Genomic DNA, 18,816 nt, shown 5'->3' with positions numbered 1-18,816 from the left:
AATCCAAGTTTTTGTTTTGCTACAGTTTCTTTCATACCTGATGCACAACTCTGTATGCCAACTCCCAACCAAAAAAAAAAAAAAAAAATCAAATTTTGTTTGGACTTTTAAGACTTGTATAGTAACATTCCTATGTACATGTTGTGTGAATGAGTAATCAGCATTATCATACTGATAACTTTTTGACAATAATCAAAGTCAAAATACAGTACTTTCACACATAATTTTTCTAAGTAAATAAATCTCTGACATACAATGTAAATAAATTAAATGTCACTTAAAAAGATAAGGCATTTTTAGGGGCTGGGGATTTAGCTCAGCGGCATAAGCACCTGCCTTGCAAGCAGGCAGTCATGAGTTCGATCCCTGGTACCGATAAAAAGGTAAAAAACAATAAATAAATAAATAAATAAATAAAAGATAAGGCATTTTTACGCAATTTAAATGTCAGTTGTATTGTTTTAACTTTTACGTTCTGTGCTTATCAAATTACACTCATCAAAATTAGAAGAAACTTTTAGAATCTTACTCCTCCATCTCCCTAGAGCCATTCAAGACAGAAACAGTTTTGGAAAAGTTTTCTTAAAAATGTTTAAGAGACGGAATGCTCTCTATTATTCTGATTTTAATTCAAACACAAAAAACTTTAGGTAATTTTTCAAAAGCATGAGTACAATACCTGTATTGGTGATGGCGAACCTTTTAGATGTTTCAGTGAGAACAGCCAGCTGTGGCATGCATGCGATAGGTTCGCCACCACTGACCTATAGGCACAGCACTGTTAGGGATCAGAGAAAAGGCAAAAAATAGAACCTAATAAATGAATCTAATGCAAGCAGTTATACTTCATATGCCAATTTATGTCATCAGTGTGAAATTTATCAAATTATTCTGACTTTTTAATTGAGTCAGAATCATTTTCTTTCAAAGCTATACTTTTAAAAATAGTGCCTTGACCTCTCCTCCACCCTGTTATTTACAGGTGGAAAACATCATATGGTCATTCCCTCCTTAATAGTGCATCAAGTATGATACTATAGCCAAATATAATTGTCCCCGAGTTTCCATGGTAACAGGAAAACTGGAATTTTTAGGGCCCTTCTGTTGCAAGGGTCTTAGATTACCTGGGTTATATTTAATGACATTTCTCAGAGCCTCCAAAGCCATCTCTACTCTTGGCAAGCGGTCTCCATGTTGCTCTGATTCCACTTTCGCGGCATGTGTGATGGCCATGAATGTGTGCAGGTACTGGGCCTGAGAGCCTATGAAATCCAACAGACTTGCAGCAAATACTTTTGGAACCTAAGTCAAGCAGACAAATGTTTAAAAACACATACCTGCTCAAAAATAACCTATTAGGAAGACTTTACAGCCAAAGAAAAAACTTCAAACTATGAAAGTGAATAAACATGGTAACATTATACAGACACAAAAATGCACCTATGCATTAAAGGAAGAGAAACAGAAAACAAACTCGACTGCATTAAAAAGTGTTTCTTAGTTTTACGAGATCTTATAAATTTCCAGCAGTTCCTCAATATGATAATTCTAAGATTACAGCACAGTTTACCTTTACCAATCAAAGTTAAATGTTAGCAGATTCAGTGATTGCTACATTCTGGATATGTTTTTATAATAAAAAATTCTACATATAGAATATAAACTCAAAGGAGAGTTCTCAAAGTGATTTCATAAATCACCCATTCTGTTTAATAGCTGCTTACAACATTTTTTTCTGAAATAAGTAATGCACATTATGACTTAGTAAATTTCTTTTTTTCCAAAAGCAAATTCTAAAGTAAGTCCTCAATTCTTCTCTTTTTCCAAAGCAGTCAACCACCACACTTTCTTTGCCATTTACCAGGAAGAGGGGTGTTTATACATCATTTCTAGGGATTAGGGGAAAAAAAGAAAACAAAAACCCAAAGCAACAACAACAAAAAAGCCTCATTTGCTTCTGGAAGAAGTTAGGAATCATTATATGAGATGATCTGACGAAATCTCAGTCATTTTCTAAAAACAAAACAAAACAAAATGAACTCTTCTTTTGCTTACAACCTGTTTTTTCTTCTTCTTCTTCTTTTTTTTTTTTAAAATAACTGGCCATAGAAAGCCTTCCACCTATGGTCTGATATTCCACATGGTGCATGATACAGAACACTGAAAGAGTTGAAATTGTGTATCTGACACCAACAGGAGCATTATACATAAAATACAAGCAACAATACAAGCAAGAGGTAACTTCTTATTCATGAATTTCACAAATTCAAATCTTAAACAATTTTAAGGATCATAAACTATCGATGGTCAAATGATTACATGCTTATCCAGGTTAATTTATAAAGTATTCAGCAGAGAACTATGATTTCAATATATACAATGTATACAAACTACTATCTTTCAGAAGCAAATAATCCACAGCATTAGACAAAATTAAAAGTTTACCTCTAACTGGAAAGTAGGAACTTCATTATACACCCTAACAAAAATCTCTCCCACAATGAGTTCTTTGGCATGATCACTGTAGACAAATTCTGATCCATAGGTTTTGTCACAATCTCCCTTTTAAAAAAATGAAAAGAGACTGTTACAAGTAATTAAGTGTCTGCTGCGTGTGGTGACACATGTCTATAATCCCAGAACTCAGGACACTAAGGCAGGAGGACTGCCTTGAGTATGAGGCCAGCCTGAGGTACACAGTGAGTTCAAGGCCAGCCTGCACTATAAAACCAGTCTCTATCTCAACAGCACCCTTCCCCCTCAAAAAATTTCTATTAAAAAATGTTTCAACAGGTAAGTAAGAGTAATTAATGCAGGTGTGTAAACCTATCCTGTTCAGTTTAATAACAATATATCAGTAACTGTGGTGGGATATATGACAGCCCACAATGCAATGTTAACAGTTACACACAGTAGTATGACTCTGGAATAAGTATATAGTTAAAACATTTTACTCCAAAGATTAATATTAAAATTCATTTTAAAATTCTAAGAGATCACAGAGGTAAGACAACAGAATATCTTAAATCAGGCTCTGTAGACCAATTCTGACCCGTTATGCTTTCCATTCCACTCAGCATACATTTAGCCGAGTAAGCCACAGAAGGGTACAGCAAGTACTGAGCACATCTGAACTGGGTTTAAAAAAATATGCTCATGATAATCCCAGCACTGGGGAGGCTGAGGCAGAAGGATTGCTGTGAGTTTAAGGGCAGCCTGGGCTACAAAGTGAGTTCAATCCCAGCCTAATTGGCATAGTAAAACCCTGTCACAAAAAGACCAAAAATAAAAAATTTTAAAGTGTTAGAAAATAGATTTATGAATAAAGAGACAGGAGTACTGTACTACCTGAAAAAAAAAAGAAGAAAAAAAAAAAACCCAAGAACTATTCACATTTACGGAAAAGGAGAAAGAAAAGAGGAACAGGAGAAAACATAATTCCCATGAAGATTTCACTGCATTCATAAGGAATTAGGTTGTATAAAATAACATGTAAAAGAATGTAAGTGAAGTGCTAAAGAAAGAGATGTTACTAACTAGTACAGGATATGTAAAGATGTAAAGCTTGCTTTCTCAAGGTCTATAATTAAAAATTTTATCTACAGAATTCTTTATGGTCAAAAAACAATTGTGAATAATTCAGCATGTAACTGTAATAACTCTAATAAAATTTAAAGCTACAAATGTCACTACCTTCTAACCGCAAATACTTAACCACAGAGCCAGCCATGTGGTGAATGGGTTATCTAAGCTTTCCTCTTAATCTCCTAGCCTATTTCCCCATGGTTTAATAGTTTTACAACTAGAAGGTGGCAGAGTAGGAGAAATTTTTAATTTTGGTATTGTAAAACAACTTTATTTACTAGAGATTCAAGCGAGCAATTATAATAAGGGTTCTTGGTAGAAAAACTAATTAAATAAAAGATACTTGTATGTAAGTAGTAACAACCAAAAACTCCTAATGTATAATTCTGTATTATCATACACTATACTATGAGATAGAGGAAAAGTAGAAGAGGAATAGGAATGTAAAATGAATTAAGATGTGTTAAGTACATGCACCAACTTCTCACGATTAAGGTAATAATTATGTACTGCAAACACATACTAATAAAAAAAAATTTCAATGGCACACTTCGTAAATGAGCTAGCAAGTAGCAAAATGATGTTGACTTATCAAATTCATCAGTACTATCACATTTCCAGAGTCCCTCAGAATAAGTTATGCGAGAAATTTATAAAACAGTAACATACTTTTTTAATCATGTTTTCTTGCTGTGACTCAAGAAATTCAAGTAGTTCTGCTCTCGTAGAATTGTTCCATATCAAGTAGGGGTTTTCTGTGTTGCTGTTAAGCATCTTTAAAATCTAGGAAACAGAATAGTACTATATTGTAACATTGAAAAAATGATGAACATTGTCATTTGTTTCAAATGTTTACTGTATACCAAGAACTGTAATAGGTACCTTAAGTATAATGGGTTTTAATAAGTAATTCTAACAAGTTTGTTGACATCATCCATTTTGTATTTGAGAAAAGCAAAACTGTATCAAATTATTTGTCACAGGTTTCACAACTAGTAAGTGGTGAAACTAGGATTAAAAGGTGAGACTAAGTATACAGTAGAAACTTAAGGACCAGACAGATCACGCATATAGCTTCTGCAGGGCCAGCTTGTGTCTTAGATCAGAGTGGATCCTGAAACCCATGACCCAGCATGGCCACTGTCCACCAGACACAGCCCTGTGAACTGAGCATCTTTCTCAACATGCCGCTTATAGTTCAGACTGAGGTACTTTTTTTATTAGAATCTGTGACCAATTATTCATTACAAGTGTAACTGTCAAAATATTCATTCATTTGTGTAATATGCTAGATATGTCCATGGATATAGCCAACCATTTTTATTTTGTAAATATTACTTAACTTTACATGAACAATATCATAATAGGATGTGTCCTCCAAAAAAAAAAAGAAAGAAAGAAAGAAAACAAAGTAAAATGTGAGTTTGATTTCATAATTCTTAACATCTGTTCTGCCAAGGTGAAAATTCAGTATTTCATGTAATAAGTGCTCAGTAACTACTTGTTAAAAATGACACCATATTTTGAATGTATTCATATTACACAGATATATTTCAAATAAACAAAATCTAAATCTTTATGAAACAAATCCCTATAAAGAAGAATAAAACTTATGGAGAGAAAGGTGGTTCCGGATTTCTTGGCCAGAACGTAACTCAAGGATGCACTAAGGATTCTAAGACACAGACAATGACTGCTCAGCCATCCAATAAGCTTCCCCTTTTTTAGCACTCCAGAACATTAAATGTCTGACACTTCTTAAATGTCTGAATGAGATTCTTTTATATTTTCCATTTACAGAGCCATAAACTAGGAAGAGAAGAGAGAGGGGAGTACAGCTTCCATCTTATACAAAGCTGTCCAATCCATTTTTCAAAAGGTGAAAGACTAGTTAAGTAAAATGACTTAAAAAAATATGGTTAGGAAAATCATAATACTTCAAGACCAGGCAGTTAAGCATCTTATTAAATCCATATATAGCTTTACTAAGATTTAATTCTGAAATACTGTAAAATTTTTAGGGCTCTAGGAATTAAGCACCAACATTAACTCCAGGTATTTTTGGAGAGTATAAGTATGTCGTTTTGCAGTAAGGAGGGGAGGGGAAGAAAAGAAAAAAGAGAAAACAACCACCAGAAAAGCAGAACCAGGCTCAGTCTTTTGACTTCTAGTACTCTGTGAAGCATCGTTCCATGGACACTTTCTTGTCCTGTCCCTTCCTGCCTTAAAATTGTTAAAAAATGCAGTGGGGCTCATAGCTGAAAAACATGAGACTAATTAACCCATGAGAAGGCTAAATTTGAAGAGATATTATCATGAGCACTGACCTACAATTAAACTGAATTTCTTGGCTGAATAACAAGCAAGTTATTTTTAATGTTCAGGTTCCCCTGGAGTGATCAGTATTATTGTGTTTTTACTTGTTAGAGGCTCCTGCACCACTCATCAAAACTCAGGCTACTTCTGTAGTACATACCTCAGTAGAGCTAGCCACAGCAAGTTTTCTAGCAACATAGGGTGTCAGCAGGCCAGCTAGACTTTTTCTCACAGTTGGATTTTCGGGGGTGCTTTCATCTTTACACAAATACCCTCCAAGGCGACTTAGAGCGTGGACACTTAGTTTGGCAAGGCTGTTAGCCACTTCCTATTATAAAAAAATTAAGACATTAAAGTACATCTATTATCTCACATAGATAATGTATTAACTTTATGAAACCAAAACTGTATGGAGTATTTTTAAGAAAGGACAGGTATGAGAGCCTCAAATTGCTATCAGAAAGCTTAGTATTTTTTACTAATAGGAAAAGTCATTAAAGCTATGTACTTACTTATTCCCAATGTGACATCTTACATTATCACATTTAGAAGTAGCATGGGTAGTAGGGGAGAGGTAGGTGCATTTGCCTGCTAATGATGCATGCAGACAACATGGAACAAGGAAATGTGAGACAAAAAGAATGTCTACTAAATCAAGTGTTTGTAGAAACTAGCCCTCATAAAGTTGACTAAATAATTAAGAAAGTATTAAATTATGTCCAGTATATGCTATTAAAAGTTCCCTTGCTTAAATGAACTTAGTTACTAGCTTTCTATTTTTTTTAAGCCCAAGTTTGGTTCTGGACAGTTGAAGTTTCATTTCCCACTAATTAGCAACAACTTGAGTTTGGGTTCAAATTCAGTACTAAAGCAATTAGCTAGTTACCTGCTGGTTCGTTTCTTCACTTTTTTGAATTCCACTCTCTTCTAGTGTGTAGTCATAATTAAACAGATAACCAAGCAAATGCCATAGAACTCCAGCCTGAAATAGGTGTGTCTGCAGCCAGAAATCCACAGCAAAAGAACTGACACACTCTACTCCAAGGGCAGCCACTCGTGGAATACCCTGAGGAAAAAAATAACAGAATTAATGTATAGGTTAAAGAAATGATCCCAAGAGAAAGTGGTTATGAATGCATATCACACTGGCTATCTTATATATTGCAAAATAGTTAAAATATCTTTTCTTACATTTTCAATCCCAATTTAAATAAATCTGAATCCTATAGCTCCAAAAGCCTGTAAAATAAAGGCTGAGCATGGTGGTACATGCCTGTAACCTCAGCCCCTGCGAAGCTAAGGCAAAAGGATTGCCAAGAGTTCAAGGCTAGTTTAAACTACACTTAAGGGGACCCTGCATCCAAAAAGAACGAATGAATGAATGAACAAAAAAATGAACATACGAACAAAAGAAACAAAGAAAGAAAGAAAAAAAAGAAAGAAAACCAGCCAGCCAGCCAAAAATAAAAGTATACTAAGTTAGTATTTTTGAGACCAGTGTCCAAAGACTTGGAAACACAGCTTTTCCGATTTCTAGTTATTTTTAACTTTTAAAAATGGCAATAAGGCATCAATAGTAACTTATACAATAGTGATCTTATGTACATCTCTTTTGTGAAAGTATAAACTGACTTCATTTCATTATACCACAGTGTGTACTGTTATTAAACACTTTTTAAGGCTATCAAGTAGATACAGATGAAGAGGTATTTCATCAGGTTCCTTATCTCAGACTATGTTAGTTCAGGGTTAAGTACTTCATTCCTGTTCTACTCAACACAACTCGCCCTGACCAACTCCTTAAAGAGTCTCTCTTTCCAGTAACACAGTTTATCCTTCAGCAGTTGTGGATTGGGAGGTAACAATATGTTCTGAGATCCCCTAAAGTTTTTCCCACTCTAAGTTTAGGTTTTACCTGGACTTTTATTACACTGACGTAGCCTAACTTCTCTATTTTCTCAGCCTTTCTCCCTTAGAAATTAAGTGACAACTTCCTTTAGATATGCTGTGCTAGTCTTACTTTTCGTGGGGCAGCCTACCAACAAAGCCTTCATCTTCAGCAAAGTTTCTGTGAAAAATGCTTTGAGATCTACCCAGTTTACTTACAAATAGTTTTGGGAAAACAATCTGGCTACTTGACAAGGAAACCACTGCTAAATGCATCCAGAAATATGACCATCAACTCCACCTTGCCAAAGTAGAGCACTCGACAGAGGTCCTTGATGATACCAGGCATTTCCGTGATCTTCTCTCGACATTCTTCAAACTGAGCTGCCACACTGTAGCATTTGCTTATGTGCCCACACACCTGCAGGCAACACAGTGGGAAAAAACAAGAGTACATATACATTCTTTACATAAAACACAGTAGGAATCAAATCAGCAGAAATTTTTGAACAATGCTTAGTGACATATACAATGCTCCAAAATTAAACAGGTTTCTACTACGTCACTAGTCTTTGTCAGTAAGATACCTAACAGACTAGCAAACTGTGGCCTCTATAGCCCATGGAACTAAACAATCATGACCTGCTCTGGGTTATCAACAGTAAACCAAGAATGGCTTTTATGTTTTTAGAGATGTGACAAGAAGGAAAATATGAAAAAAACTCTATAAATGACTGACAAGCCAGGCGTGGTGGCACACTCTTGTAATTCTAGCACTTAGAAAGCTGAGGCAGGACTGCTGTGAGTTCAAGGCCAGCTTGAATGAACTACATGGTGAGAACCTGTCTAAACAAACAAAAAAATACCAAAAGGCTGAAAGCCTCAAATATTTCATCTCGGGGTCTTTATTTAAAAAGTATTTTTCTCCGGCTTTTTCACATGGCAGGATATCACAGTTCTATTTATATAATGTATTTCAAAACAAGGTTATACTCAGAAGGCAGTGTTTCTCAGTACTGTAAAACTAAAAATAACTTTTATATTCTAAATTTTACTAGCCTATATAAGGACTACGTAAAGATATGCTCTCCAATTTTAATGAATTCATGATAAATTTTTTTCTATCAAAGAATTCATCTATTATGACCTTAAAAACTGTCAGTAAAACTACTACATACATGGGAAAGAGGTAGACAAAAAACATTACAGAAGTGGGTAGAAGATACGTGAAATGAATGACAAAGGTCTATAGCTGGTATGGAGATGTAAGGATTCAGTATACTGTACTACTCTAATTTAACAAGAAATCATTGAAGCTAACACATAAATGATTCCTAAAGTGTGACACAGAGACCTGTAACTACCAGCTTCACCTAGAGACTGATTAGAGCAGCAGATTCACATACTCAACACTAGAACTGAATTACAAACTCAACAGTATGGCAGAGACAGAAGCTAGTAACCCATGGTTTAATGAGCTCTCAGCTGCTTCTCATATATGTAAAGACTAAGCCACTGGTCTAGTGTAAATGTCTGGGAGCCACGTATTTTAGCCTCACCTGTACTGACATATCGCTTGGTTTACTAGAGCGATTCAAGACAGCCACACAGCGACTAAATGCCTCCTGTAACACCTGCAGGAAAAGAGGTCAACAGTAAGCTTTCCATTTTGAAACAGAAGCATGAAAAGCATTTTCCTGGCAGGAATAAACAACCTTTTTAAAAATTATTATTTATTTTCTTAATTAGTACATGTTTGCAGTACATTCCTCATGAGGAACTGATATATAACATACACCTTAATTCTTTTAAACAATCTTTTAATGTAAGATATTTGGTACCTAAATTAATATTAGACTAATATTTATTAAACAAATTAAAGATTCCTAAAAGTTCCTTAAGAAATCTTCCCAAAATCTAATGTTCAAGCAACATTCCTTTTCTAATTTTGTAATCAATGTTCTCTAATTCATATTTAAAATTAAGCTCCATTTGTACCTTTAGTTTTATCTAGAATATTGAGAATAATGTGTTATCTGTTGGAATAAATTAAAGGAGAAACTGTCTCAACTACATTTGTACTGGGTGAATTTTCTATTACCAAAATGTCATTTCAGGTGCTTCAACTAGCATAAAGGTAAGCCCAGAGTCACTCATCTTACCTCTATCCCATTCTCCCTCCTGAGCTCTTCAGCATTGAGAGCTGAGCAGTTGACAGTGTGGAAAGCCAGCTCTGCAGCAGCAGGCAACAATGGGGATTCTTTTGAGAAAAGGAGGTCATCTGAAGTTTCCATTGTTATAGTTCTAATAAGCATGGGATATCCTGCATATTTGTACGGCTGTAAGTCTGAAACAATAAAAGATTAGTGTTAAGAAAACAAAAAACAACAAAATCAGATTATGCCATGGCTTTAAATGAATTTTGAGACTTATGTTCAATTATGTTGCCTTAAAAAAAAAATTTAACATCCTTTTTCTTTTTGGTTGTAAATTGTGCCTTAATTTCCGCAAATCAGATAAGTTGCAGTGGGCTAGTTAGTGGTTTATCCCAGCGGCACAAACTTCTGCCTGTCAAGTGCAAGGCTGTCAGTTCGATCTCCAATACCAAAAACAAAAAATAAAACAGATACGTTGCAATGAGAATACAGGTATAAACTTTTGTGCATCCAGAAAATAAAAAGCATATTTACACAGATATAGCCCAACAGCTTATTCTTTTTTTTAAACTGAAATTAAAGCTAGTTTATCTTTAGTGTAAAAACTTGGAGATATCAACAAAGGCAGGCAAGGTATTATATAAATTATTCATGTACATTTCCAAACTTGCACAGTGCAGCATTTTAAAGTACATGGTCTCATTTAGCTTTTACTGTTAAGCACAATCCACATCTGACTCCTGAATATAAATTTCACAATATATAAACCCTCTGAGAATTCTGTACACAAATACAAACTATAGAAATCTGATTTCAAATATAAATACATAAATCATCATGACCTTATGTGTTATAAGCTTATTTTGTTATCGTAATTTTTTAAAAAATCATAGAAAAATATTTCAATGCACATTCAGCTGCTATCAGAAAGGCCATGATTTTGTGCCTTTAAATCATATTTTATGGAGTGTAAAGCATCACATCAGGCATTTTGGGACTGACAAGTACTGAGACTGAAGAGGCTACAAACAGATAATCATGTTATAGCAAGGTAACAAAATAGTAAGCTCATAGTATATTTGGGAGGAAATGGGGCAGAGAGGTAAGGGGAGATTAGTGCTAGTTTAAGAAGGCCCAGAGCATATATGAAGTGAGCTAGGAACTCCCTTTCCTATACTAAATTCCTCATGTATTTTTAAAAATCGCTACTGCAAACTTAATGCTGACCTCACTCCTAAGACTCTTAAGAAAACAAACACTGAGGTATGTGTGGCTCCCACATGCACAAATCCCACCCTCCCCTCAACCTGATATCTTATCTGACCAACCTGGCTTGCACATTAAGATGGAACAGAGAAGAGCAAAATGGTTGTATGTACAAAGATGATTCAGTGCAAATTAGGAACTCCTTTGTCAATAGCTTCAAATTGTCCTATTGCCTTCCAGAGCAGGTATTTCTAACATCTAACATTCAAAGTGGGATCTATTCTGAAAAGGGAATGTATATAAAAGGCAAATATTCAATCTGAAAGATTCTAATATAACAGTTTTTTCCCTTTCTTTTGTAGGATTTGACAAGAGTTCCACTGAGAATGAAAAAGCTGGTCCTTACAAAGTATATTTTCCTACATTAAAAAAATACATATGACTTCATACAGCAGTTCTAAGAAGACCAGGTATCATTGAGTTTTTTCCTATTGCTTCTTGAATCACTGAGGTATCCTGTGAGAATCACAACTTCTGGCATTGCTGATTAGCTGCTTTCCCAAGCCGCATTCCCAAAAGCTGACCCCTAGCAGACTGCAGGAGCCTAGCAGGTAGGCAAGCAAGCAGCTGGGAGGCAGCTGAGGAACTAGACCAGAGGAGCATGCTCTCAGGGTCAAGGTGTTCAAATACTGGCAAACTCCAGAGGCCAAGATACCCCTCTGGGCAAACCAAGAGATCCCCCAGTTTCACCAGCAGCTTCAGCAGCAAGACACTGAGACTGTGTGCTCCAAGGCAGACAGTGCAGGGGGGCAGCACTGAGAAAAGACCCACAGCTGTCAGCACAGGAAGGAGTGGGTGGTGGCTGAACTAGTACTCAACACATGATATGGGAATGTTATGGTTTATACATTATGTCAACTGGAGAAGTCCAGAAGCCTAGCCAAGTGATTCAACATTTGAAAATGTTGGAACTTTAAGAGATTCAGCAATGGGTCAGGGTCCCTAGTTTGTAACATTCTGCACACATTAAATAGGCAAATGAGGAGGGACTGACTGCTGCTTCTTCGGAGGAGCTCCAGTCTTCATTTTTAGCTCAGATGTCGCCATCTCCTGGCTTCTGGCACAGACTATTCGGCTCTGCCTGGGACTCTTCAGCCCTCCACCGTAGACTCTTCAGTGTTCCATAGTACACCCATAAGCCTCCTGACGGACTTGCATGGGACACTGCAGCAAGCTCCAGCCCTTAGGATGGACCTTTCGACCTCTAGCATGCAGACATCCTCTGCACACTCTCTTATTTCACTGTATGGCTGATCACTGTAAGCCAATATTGTAATTTCTTATAGAGTTGTGTATCTTACATGTTTCACTAATAAACCCTGACTGATACACAGACACAGGCCAGGAAGGAGTGAGGAGGGGCTGAATGTTAGGGTATGTGACAATGGTGGACCTTTCTAGTTTCTCCACAGACAAAAGGAACAAGAAAGGAAAAATGCTGTGGTTTAAGTGAATCCCATTCATCTTAGTACCTCTATCTCAGTCTTTCAAATACATGCAAACACCACGTAAGGCTGACTTTGCTCATGACAGGGACTCTCAAATTCCTATTCCCAATGGTGGGATGAATTTATCTTGGTGCAGAAAGGACCAGAAGGGGTCGGGGGTCTAGCTTAGTGGCACAGTGCATGCCCAGCAAGGGCGAGGACATGAGTTTGATTACCAGTACCAAAAAAAGAGAAAGAACCAGAAGAAAGAAGTGAATCTTAAGAATATCAAACTCAAGTTCTTTATAGTAGTAAATTGGCCCCTGGGGGTTCTCTCTAGTACTTAGGCATCAGAAAACAGTCAAGAATTCCTTCCAATTAATAATACTTGAGATACAATTTTAATAGCATAGTCTTTCAGAACCATGAAAAAACTGAGAAAAGTTCTTTTCTTCAAGACCTAGGTTTTCTCCATGGGCTAGGTCCCTCCCAGCACTGGAAATATACTAGTCCAGACAGCAATGATCCTAACCTCCCACACACCTCGACACAGTCACCCAAAACACAAGTTACACATCCCGTAGGTCCACAAACTCGTCTTCTCATTTAGCCAGATCTTCTTTATCTCCCAAAGTTCTCCAATTGCTGGTGGGCAAGACAGGCTTAGACAAATGTCGCTGGAGCAGTGAAAAGAAAGAGAAGACAGATGGACCGAGTTCCTCAGCAGGCAGGGCGCCTCAGCCTGGCGGGGCACTGGGCTGTGGTGCTGCTTTCTGATTTTCTCTTGTAAGTGCTGGACTTCCTCCATCATTTCAAAGACTTTGTGCATGGTGGTCACTCTACTACCACCTCTGATTTGGGTTTCTGGAATCCAATGCAAGTAGCATTGTGCCCAATCTTTGATTTCTGGCCCCTCTATATGAGGGGCAACAACAAACCATGGTAGTCAGTAGGCTTGCTGTGCCAACGGTCATAGAAGATGTTCTGCATTTCAAGGTTCGACACTGGGGATCCATCATCACTTGCACTGGAGAAGATAGGAGGCAGCAGAGGCCAGAGGCATTCTCATCTAAAACAATGCTCATATTTTGTACTTTAATGTGTTCTGTGATCTCTATTGCTTTTATCAGACAATGTCTGACTATGTAAAGCCAGCTGCTACTTTCCAAGAGAAATAACCATTTTATATCTGTGTCCCAAAATTCAGTACTGTTACAGAAACAGTTAAGTGTGTCAAACATTACTGTATGGACCTTGGGATCAGTGTGCATGTTATTTTGTGCAGCAGCTGCAGAGTAAAACAGGAAAAATCTTTTAAGTAGTTTAGGAGCCTGGATATGATGAATTATTCCATAGACAATCCTCTGAACTTGTTTTGTATACCTCAGAGAAAAGCAGAACACTTGGAGGCCTGTGCAGTGGATGATGAGTTTCTTGGGGTATTTCTTCAGTTATCCAAAGAGTTTGTTTTCCATCAAATACTCCATTAACCAGGTCAATACAGTGAAGGGTAATGTCACTTTCTCTTACAACCTTATTCTTAAACTGAGTTTCACCATTATCCAGTCCATATTCACTATCACTCAGGAAGGCAACCTTGAAGTCTGTGCAGACGAGCCTCCCATACAGGCCACGCTGACAGCAATCCTGCTGCACACACTTCAGGACCGTGCTGGCTTCACAAAGCAGCTGCTCACCTGACAACAAGTAAAGAGTGACTTCCTTCTCAACTACTTCCTTTTCATTTGTGTCAATTTCCTCAGGGCACACACAGCTGGAGGAGGCCTTAGGCGCCTTGGCCTGGCCACCACCCCTTTCCCCAGTATACCGCCACCCAGAGAAGTAGTGACTTGGGGGAACAAATGGGAACACGCAGGCGGCCTGGTCTCCAGATTGAGCCTTGGCAGCGGTCCCCAGCACTGAAGGCTGGGGTACCACCCATGCCTAGGGCCCTGGCTGCCTCAGCGACATCCTCATTCCACACTGCTTGCTCCATCCACCTCCCCAATATTTAACATCCTGAGTATTTCTTAACTTCATTTTGAAAAACTGAAAACAACAACAACAAAAAACCCAAGAAACTAAACCTAGTATAAAATGCCTTGGATCTTTCCTTTATAAGTAAGTTTATTTGGTGGATTTCCCAAATTTTAAAAAATAATCTTTTCTGGTAATTAACAATTGGTTTTGACCTCTGGAAGAATACCTACTTTGTGTTAGCCACGTGTTTTTTTCTTTTTTCCTTTCAGTACAGAGGACTGAACCACTGGACCTTTGCACCGAGCTATACACCCACCCACTTGTTTGAAATAGGGTCTAAGTCACTAAGTTGCCCAGTTTGGACTCTTAATTTGTGATCCTCCTGCTTAAGCCTCCCGAGTGCTGGGATTACAGACGTGTGCCAATACCTGACTTTGTTACTTTTCAACTGATGGGAGCAAGATACAGCAAATGCATCAGAAATTGTACCAATGCTTATAATACATATCTTTTTAAAAGAAAAAAGATTTCAAGAAAGCATTTTATTTAAATGGGAATGAACATGTTATCTTTCTGGATAACAAGTATATTTTTCTATTTGCTCCATTAAAACAAACTTTTAAAAATATTTTGTGGTTAGAAATACAAGACAGCAAGTTAAATATACTTAGCTGATTCCATGTACTGATAAGCAAATTAAAAGCTAAAGATGGCATAGGTAGGTATAAATTATTAGTTTATAAACTAATCGATTAGATAGGAATATGAACATTAATCGACCATAATTTTATAAGTACCTCTGTAATCTTGTTTGAATCATAAAACCTTTTGCTTTTTGAGACTGACAAATAATTTAACTTAAATTGAAAGTTATTTCTAAGATGGACTTTTTAAAAAAGCCTTTCAGAACTGGTCCCAAGTTTCCTCCTCTGACACACACATACATACATATATACATACATACATGCATGCATGCATGCAGTAAAAGACAAGAATAAATTGTAAATCCTATCAGATCAAAAACCACACTCTGGAACCTAATGAATATAAACCCCCATGGGGAGAATAGAGGACAGTTTTGAAAACAAATAAACAAGTGTTAAGTTGCAACTGTACCCTGTGGCTAATATTAATTATAAGCCACTACAAAGTAATTAAATGTTTTGAAAAAGATTTCTAAGTTTGTTCTTAGTAGTATATGCTCTCCACGTTTATCTAAGATCCCCATTGTTCTCTCTTCCTTTACCCCAACATCATCCCACTACAGCAAATGACTCTCTCTCACTTTCTGCTGTCTGCCAAGTTCCATTCCCAAGCCATTGGGCATTTACCATAGGGATCCCAACTCCCACATTCCCAACAAAGCATTAAATGTTTTCAATATTCTCTTGGTTTTCTGGGCTGCTGCTATTTAGGGCTACCACAATGACCTTGCAACCATGCCTGAGAACACTACTCAGAAATCACACTATTTCATTAATACTAGTGTCCTTCTAACTGTCCCACTGCAGGGGCTTGTAAGCCACAATGGGAAACACAGTATGTAAGCAGTAGTGTATCTTCATTTTAAAGCTTTCTACTGCTCTTTAAATACCTAAACATTCTTGGTGTTTTCAACTTCCTGAGGCTTTTGGAGTTAAAAGAGGCACAGTATTATGCATAATTTAACATTACATGATTTTTAAATTCTAGATCCTATTTAATACCTTAGATTTCATACAGTATGACTGCTGCTAACTAAACACAAAAACTAACCATGTAACTCCATGGAGTGGAAATGTAAATAATGAAACCCTGTTAGAAAGGAGCCGTACTGAAAAAATATAGGTAAGAGGGAGAAGATATAAAACATTTTAGCCTTCCCTTAGAAAACTACTCTTCTCCTGTATCAAAGATGTGATTCCAACAACCTCTGCAATAAGAATTCTAAACCTACTAAGTTCCACTACAGAAACAAGTAACATGTCAGACTTGCTAGTAGATAAAGCTTGTGAATTAACAAAGGCTTTACCTTCTTTATGGCGGTTGAAGAGGATGCTCTGTGTTTTCAGAATTAAAATTATATTTTCTGGATCTGGCCCATCCACTATTTTTGTTGATTTGGTACATAAAAATTCATAGGCTTTATTTACTTTTTCAAACATATCCTGTATATAAGCAAAAATAATTGTATTTTAATCCACACTATCTTGTATCACAACTAATACAGTTAGTTTGTAATTTACCAACAATTTCTTTTTTTTTCATTAAAGAATTCATTCCAACTGTAATCTAGTTGGTATACTACTGGTGTAAAACTGTTTCTTTCCAAATAGCTATACTATTTATTATTTAATGAATAATTCTTCAAATAAAAATTTCAGATGTATCTTGTCAGTATGTCATGTTAAACTCAAAGACACTAGAGGGTTTCAAGTAACACAGAAAAGTTCTGATAAGAGCTTACCATTTATTAAGCACTATGTTAGGCCTTGTGCCAAGTGCCACTGTTATGTTTTTTAATCCTTAATGCATTGGAAAGTCAAGTAAGAGTCTGGAGTAGAAGTAATGTGGCATAATTTGCTTGTCAGAAACACAACAAGCACAATGAAGTGAGTGGATTAGATGTATTAAAAAGTAACTGGAATAATACTGAATAATTAAAAGAGAAAAAGAAAAAATTTAAAACCGCCATTATCTTGTTTTATTATAAAAACAGCCACGTAATGTGAGAGCCATCTCTGTGCACCTTTTGTACATGAGGATCAGATTTTAAGTAAACTGCTTAGAAACACAACTGTGGCAGCATTAAGACTTACACCAATGTCTGACTCCAAAGTCTGCGCTCTTAAAGCTGTACATTATCTATATGCTTTTATGTCAGCTTCATATTAGTTTACTATTGTAGCTTTAAGGAGTTCTATATACCTGATATGCTAAGACTCACAATTTAATAAACAAACTAAAAACTTTCTTCCTATCTTTTCTCTCAGATGAATTTTAATTGCTACTAGGTACTCGAGAAACACAACAATACCCAAATTTTTGACCAAAAAAAAAAAAAAAAGCTTTATCCAACAAAAATAGTATCTAATGTCACTTCTTCCTATTCAGGCACAGTGTGTCTGTGTTAAATGAAAAGCCCTGACCTGACATCAGTAGAAATCAGTTTCTAGCAATAGATTGTAAATCCTAATTTTAGTAGTTCTTTTATGGTTTCATCTTCTATAAATTCTCATTGAAAGAGGTGGTACCAGGGAATGCTGGCAACAGATGGATTTACTAACTCAGCCAAATTTTCTATTTCTTTTAGAATGGTAAGAAGTTATATGTCATTAAAAAATGATATATATATTTGAAGCAATCTGGACATCATTTATGAATCTATTAAGTTTGTCCTTATTTCTTTTAAATATTCCTGTGATTGCCCACTGGAGTTAATTCACAGATAAGGACAGAGAATTAATTTTCCCATGTTATTAGTTTAAGGGCAGACTTGTACTGAACTGAGGAGTGTTTCCACAGAAAACATAGGCATGTGGTTAAAGCTTATTAAACATACACTAACTATATATTATGAGGCAGATTCTAGCATAGAAGGTGATATCATTTCTCCTCCTAAACAATAAAAGAAGAAAAGACAGTAAACCCATCAGCCCTAATTCCAAAGGCAGTACATACCCTCCCTTCTGGATTCTTATCAGGGTGATATTTTTGTGCAAGTCTGAAGTAAGCCTTTCTAATCTTGCTCTCATCATGTCTGTGAAGCAGAAAAGTTATTTTATGAAATACAGTAAGATATAAGAAAACATTATTGTAAGATTCTTAGTATATGAAGAATTATGTGTAATCCTGAATTTAGGCACCAAATTAAACCCATTAAAACTTACACAAGATTATTTTTTATGTCATATTTATAGGTGAATTATCCACAAAATGATAATCAAAAATGATTATCATTCCTTTTTAATTATAAATCTGTATTTTGGATTTGAAGGACTAAGAAAATTTTTAAAAACTCGTTTTGTCAAAACGTTCTAAATACCAATTCAAACTCTACAATTCTAAGTTACTATATTAGTGTTTCAAAAAATGTACAAAAAATTTTAATCTATACCTTAAGAAAATGCCTTTTAAAACATTTTTCTTTAATATAACTAGTTTTACAAAACTTCACTGATACATTACTACAGTAATTCTGCATTCTTTCCAAGTGCATC

General features: G+C 36.0%; 1 protein-coding gene across 4 annotated transcripts in view; it reads right to left on the bottom strand.

Annotated features, from left to right (window-relative positions):
* Positions 1-18,816, bottom strand: part of Dnajc13 (DnaJ heat shock protein family (Hsp40) member C13) — a 132,189-nt gene that overhangs the window by 27,095 nt on the left and 86,278 nt on the right. For all 4 annotated transcript variants that reach the window (XR_010047570.1, XM_063248998.1, XM_063249000.1 and 1 more), the window contains 10 exons: positions 18,278-18,356; positions 16,629-16,764; positions 9,951-10,135; positions 9,348-9,422; positions 8,090-8,209; positions 6,788-6,967; positions 6,062-6,229; positions 4,255-4,368; positions 2,446-2,562; positions 1,125-1,302 (listed from right to left, as the gene is read on the bottom strand). Coding sequence is in view for 3 of the 4 variants with exons in the window: in XM_063248998.1 (XP_063105068.1) it covers positions 1,125-1,302; positions 2,446-2,562; positions 4,255-4,368; positions 6,062-6,229; positions 6,788-6,967; positions 8,090-8,209; positions 9,348-9,422; positions 9,951-10,135; positions 16,629-16,764; positions 18,278-18,356 (1,352 nt within the window). In the remaining variant the exon portion in view is untranslated. The remainder of the gene's footprint in view (positions 1-1,124; positions 1,303-2,445; positions 2,563-4,254; positions 4,369-6,061; positions 6,230-6,787; positions 6,968-8,089; positions 8,210-9,347; positions 9,423-9,950; positions 10,136-16,628; positions 16,765-18,277; positions 18,357-18,816) is intronic.

The sequence above is a fragment of the Cavia porcellus genome, unplaced genomic scaffold, assembly GCF_034190915.1.
Source record: "Cavia porcellus strain 051 isolate PalLab524CR breed Dunkin Hartley unplaced genomic scaffold, mCavPor4.1 scaffold_5, whole genome shotgun sequence".
Lineage (NCBI taxonomy): Eukaryota > Metazoa > Chordata > Mammalia > Rodentia > Caviidae > Cavia > Cavia porcellus.
Note: the sequence above shows the minus strand (reverse complement) of the source record. Positions and strands in the feature narration are given on the sequence as shown.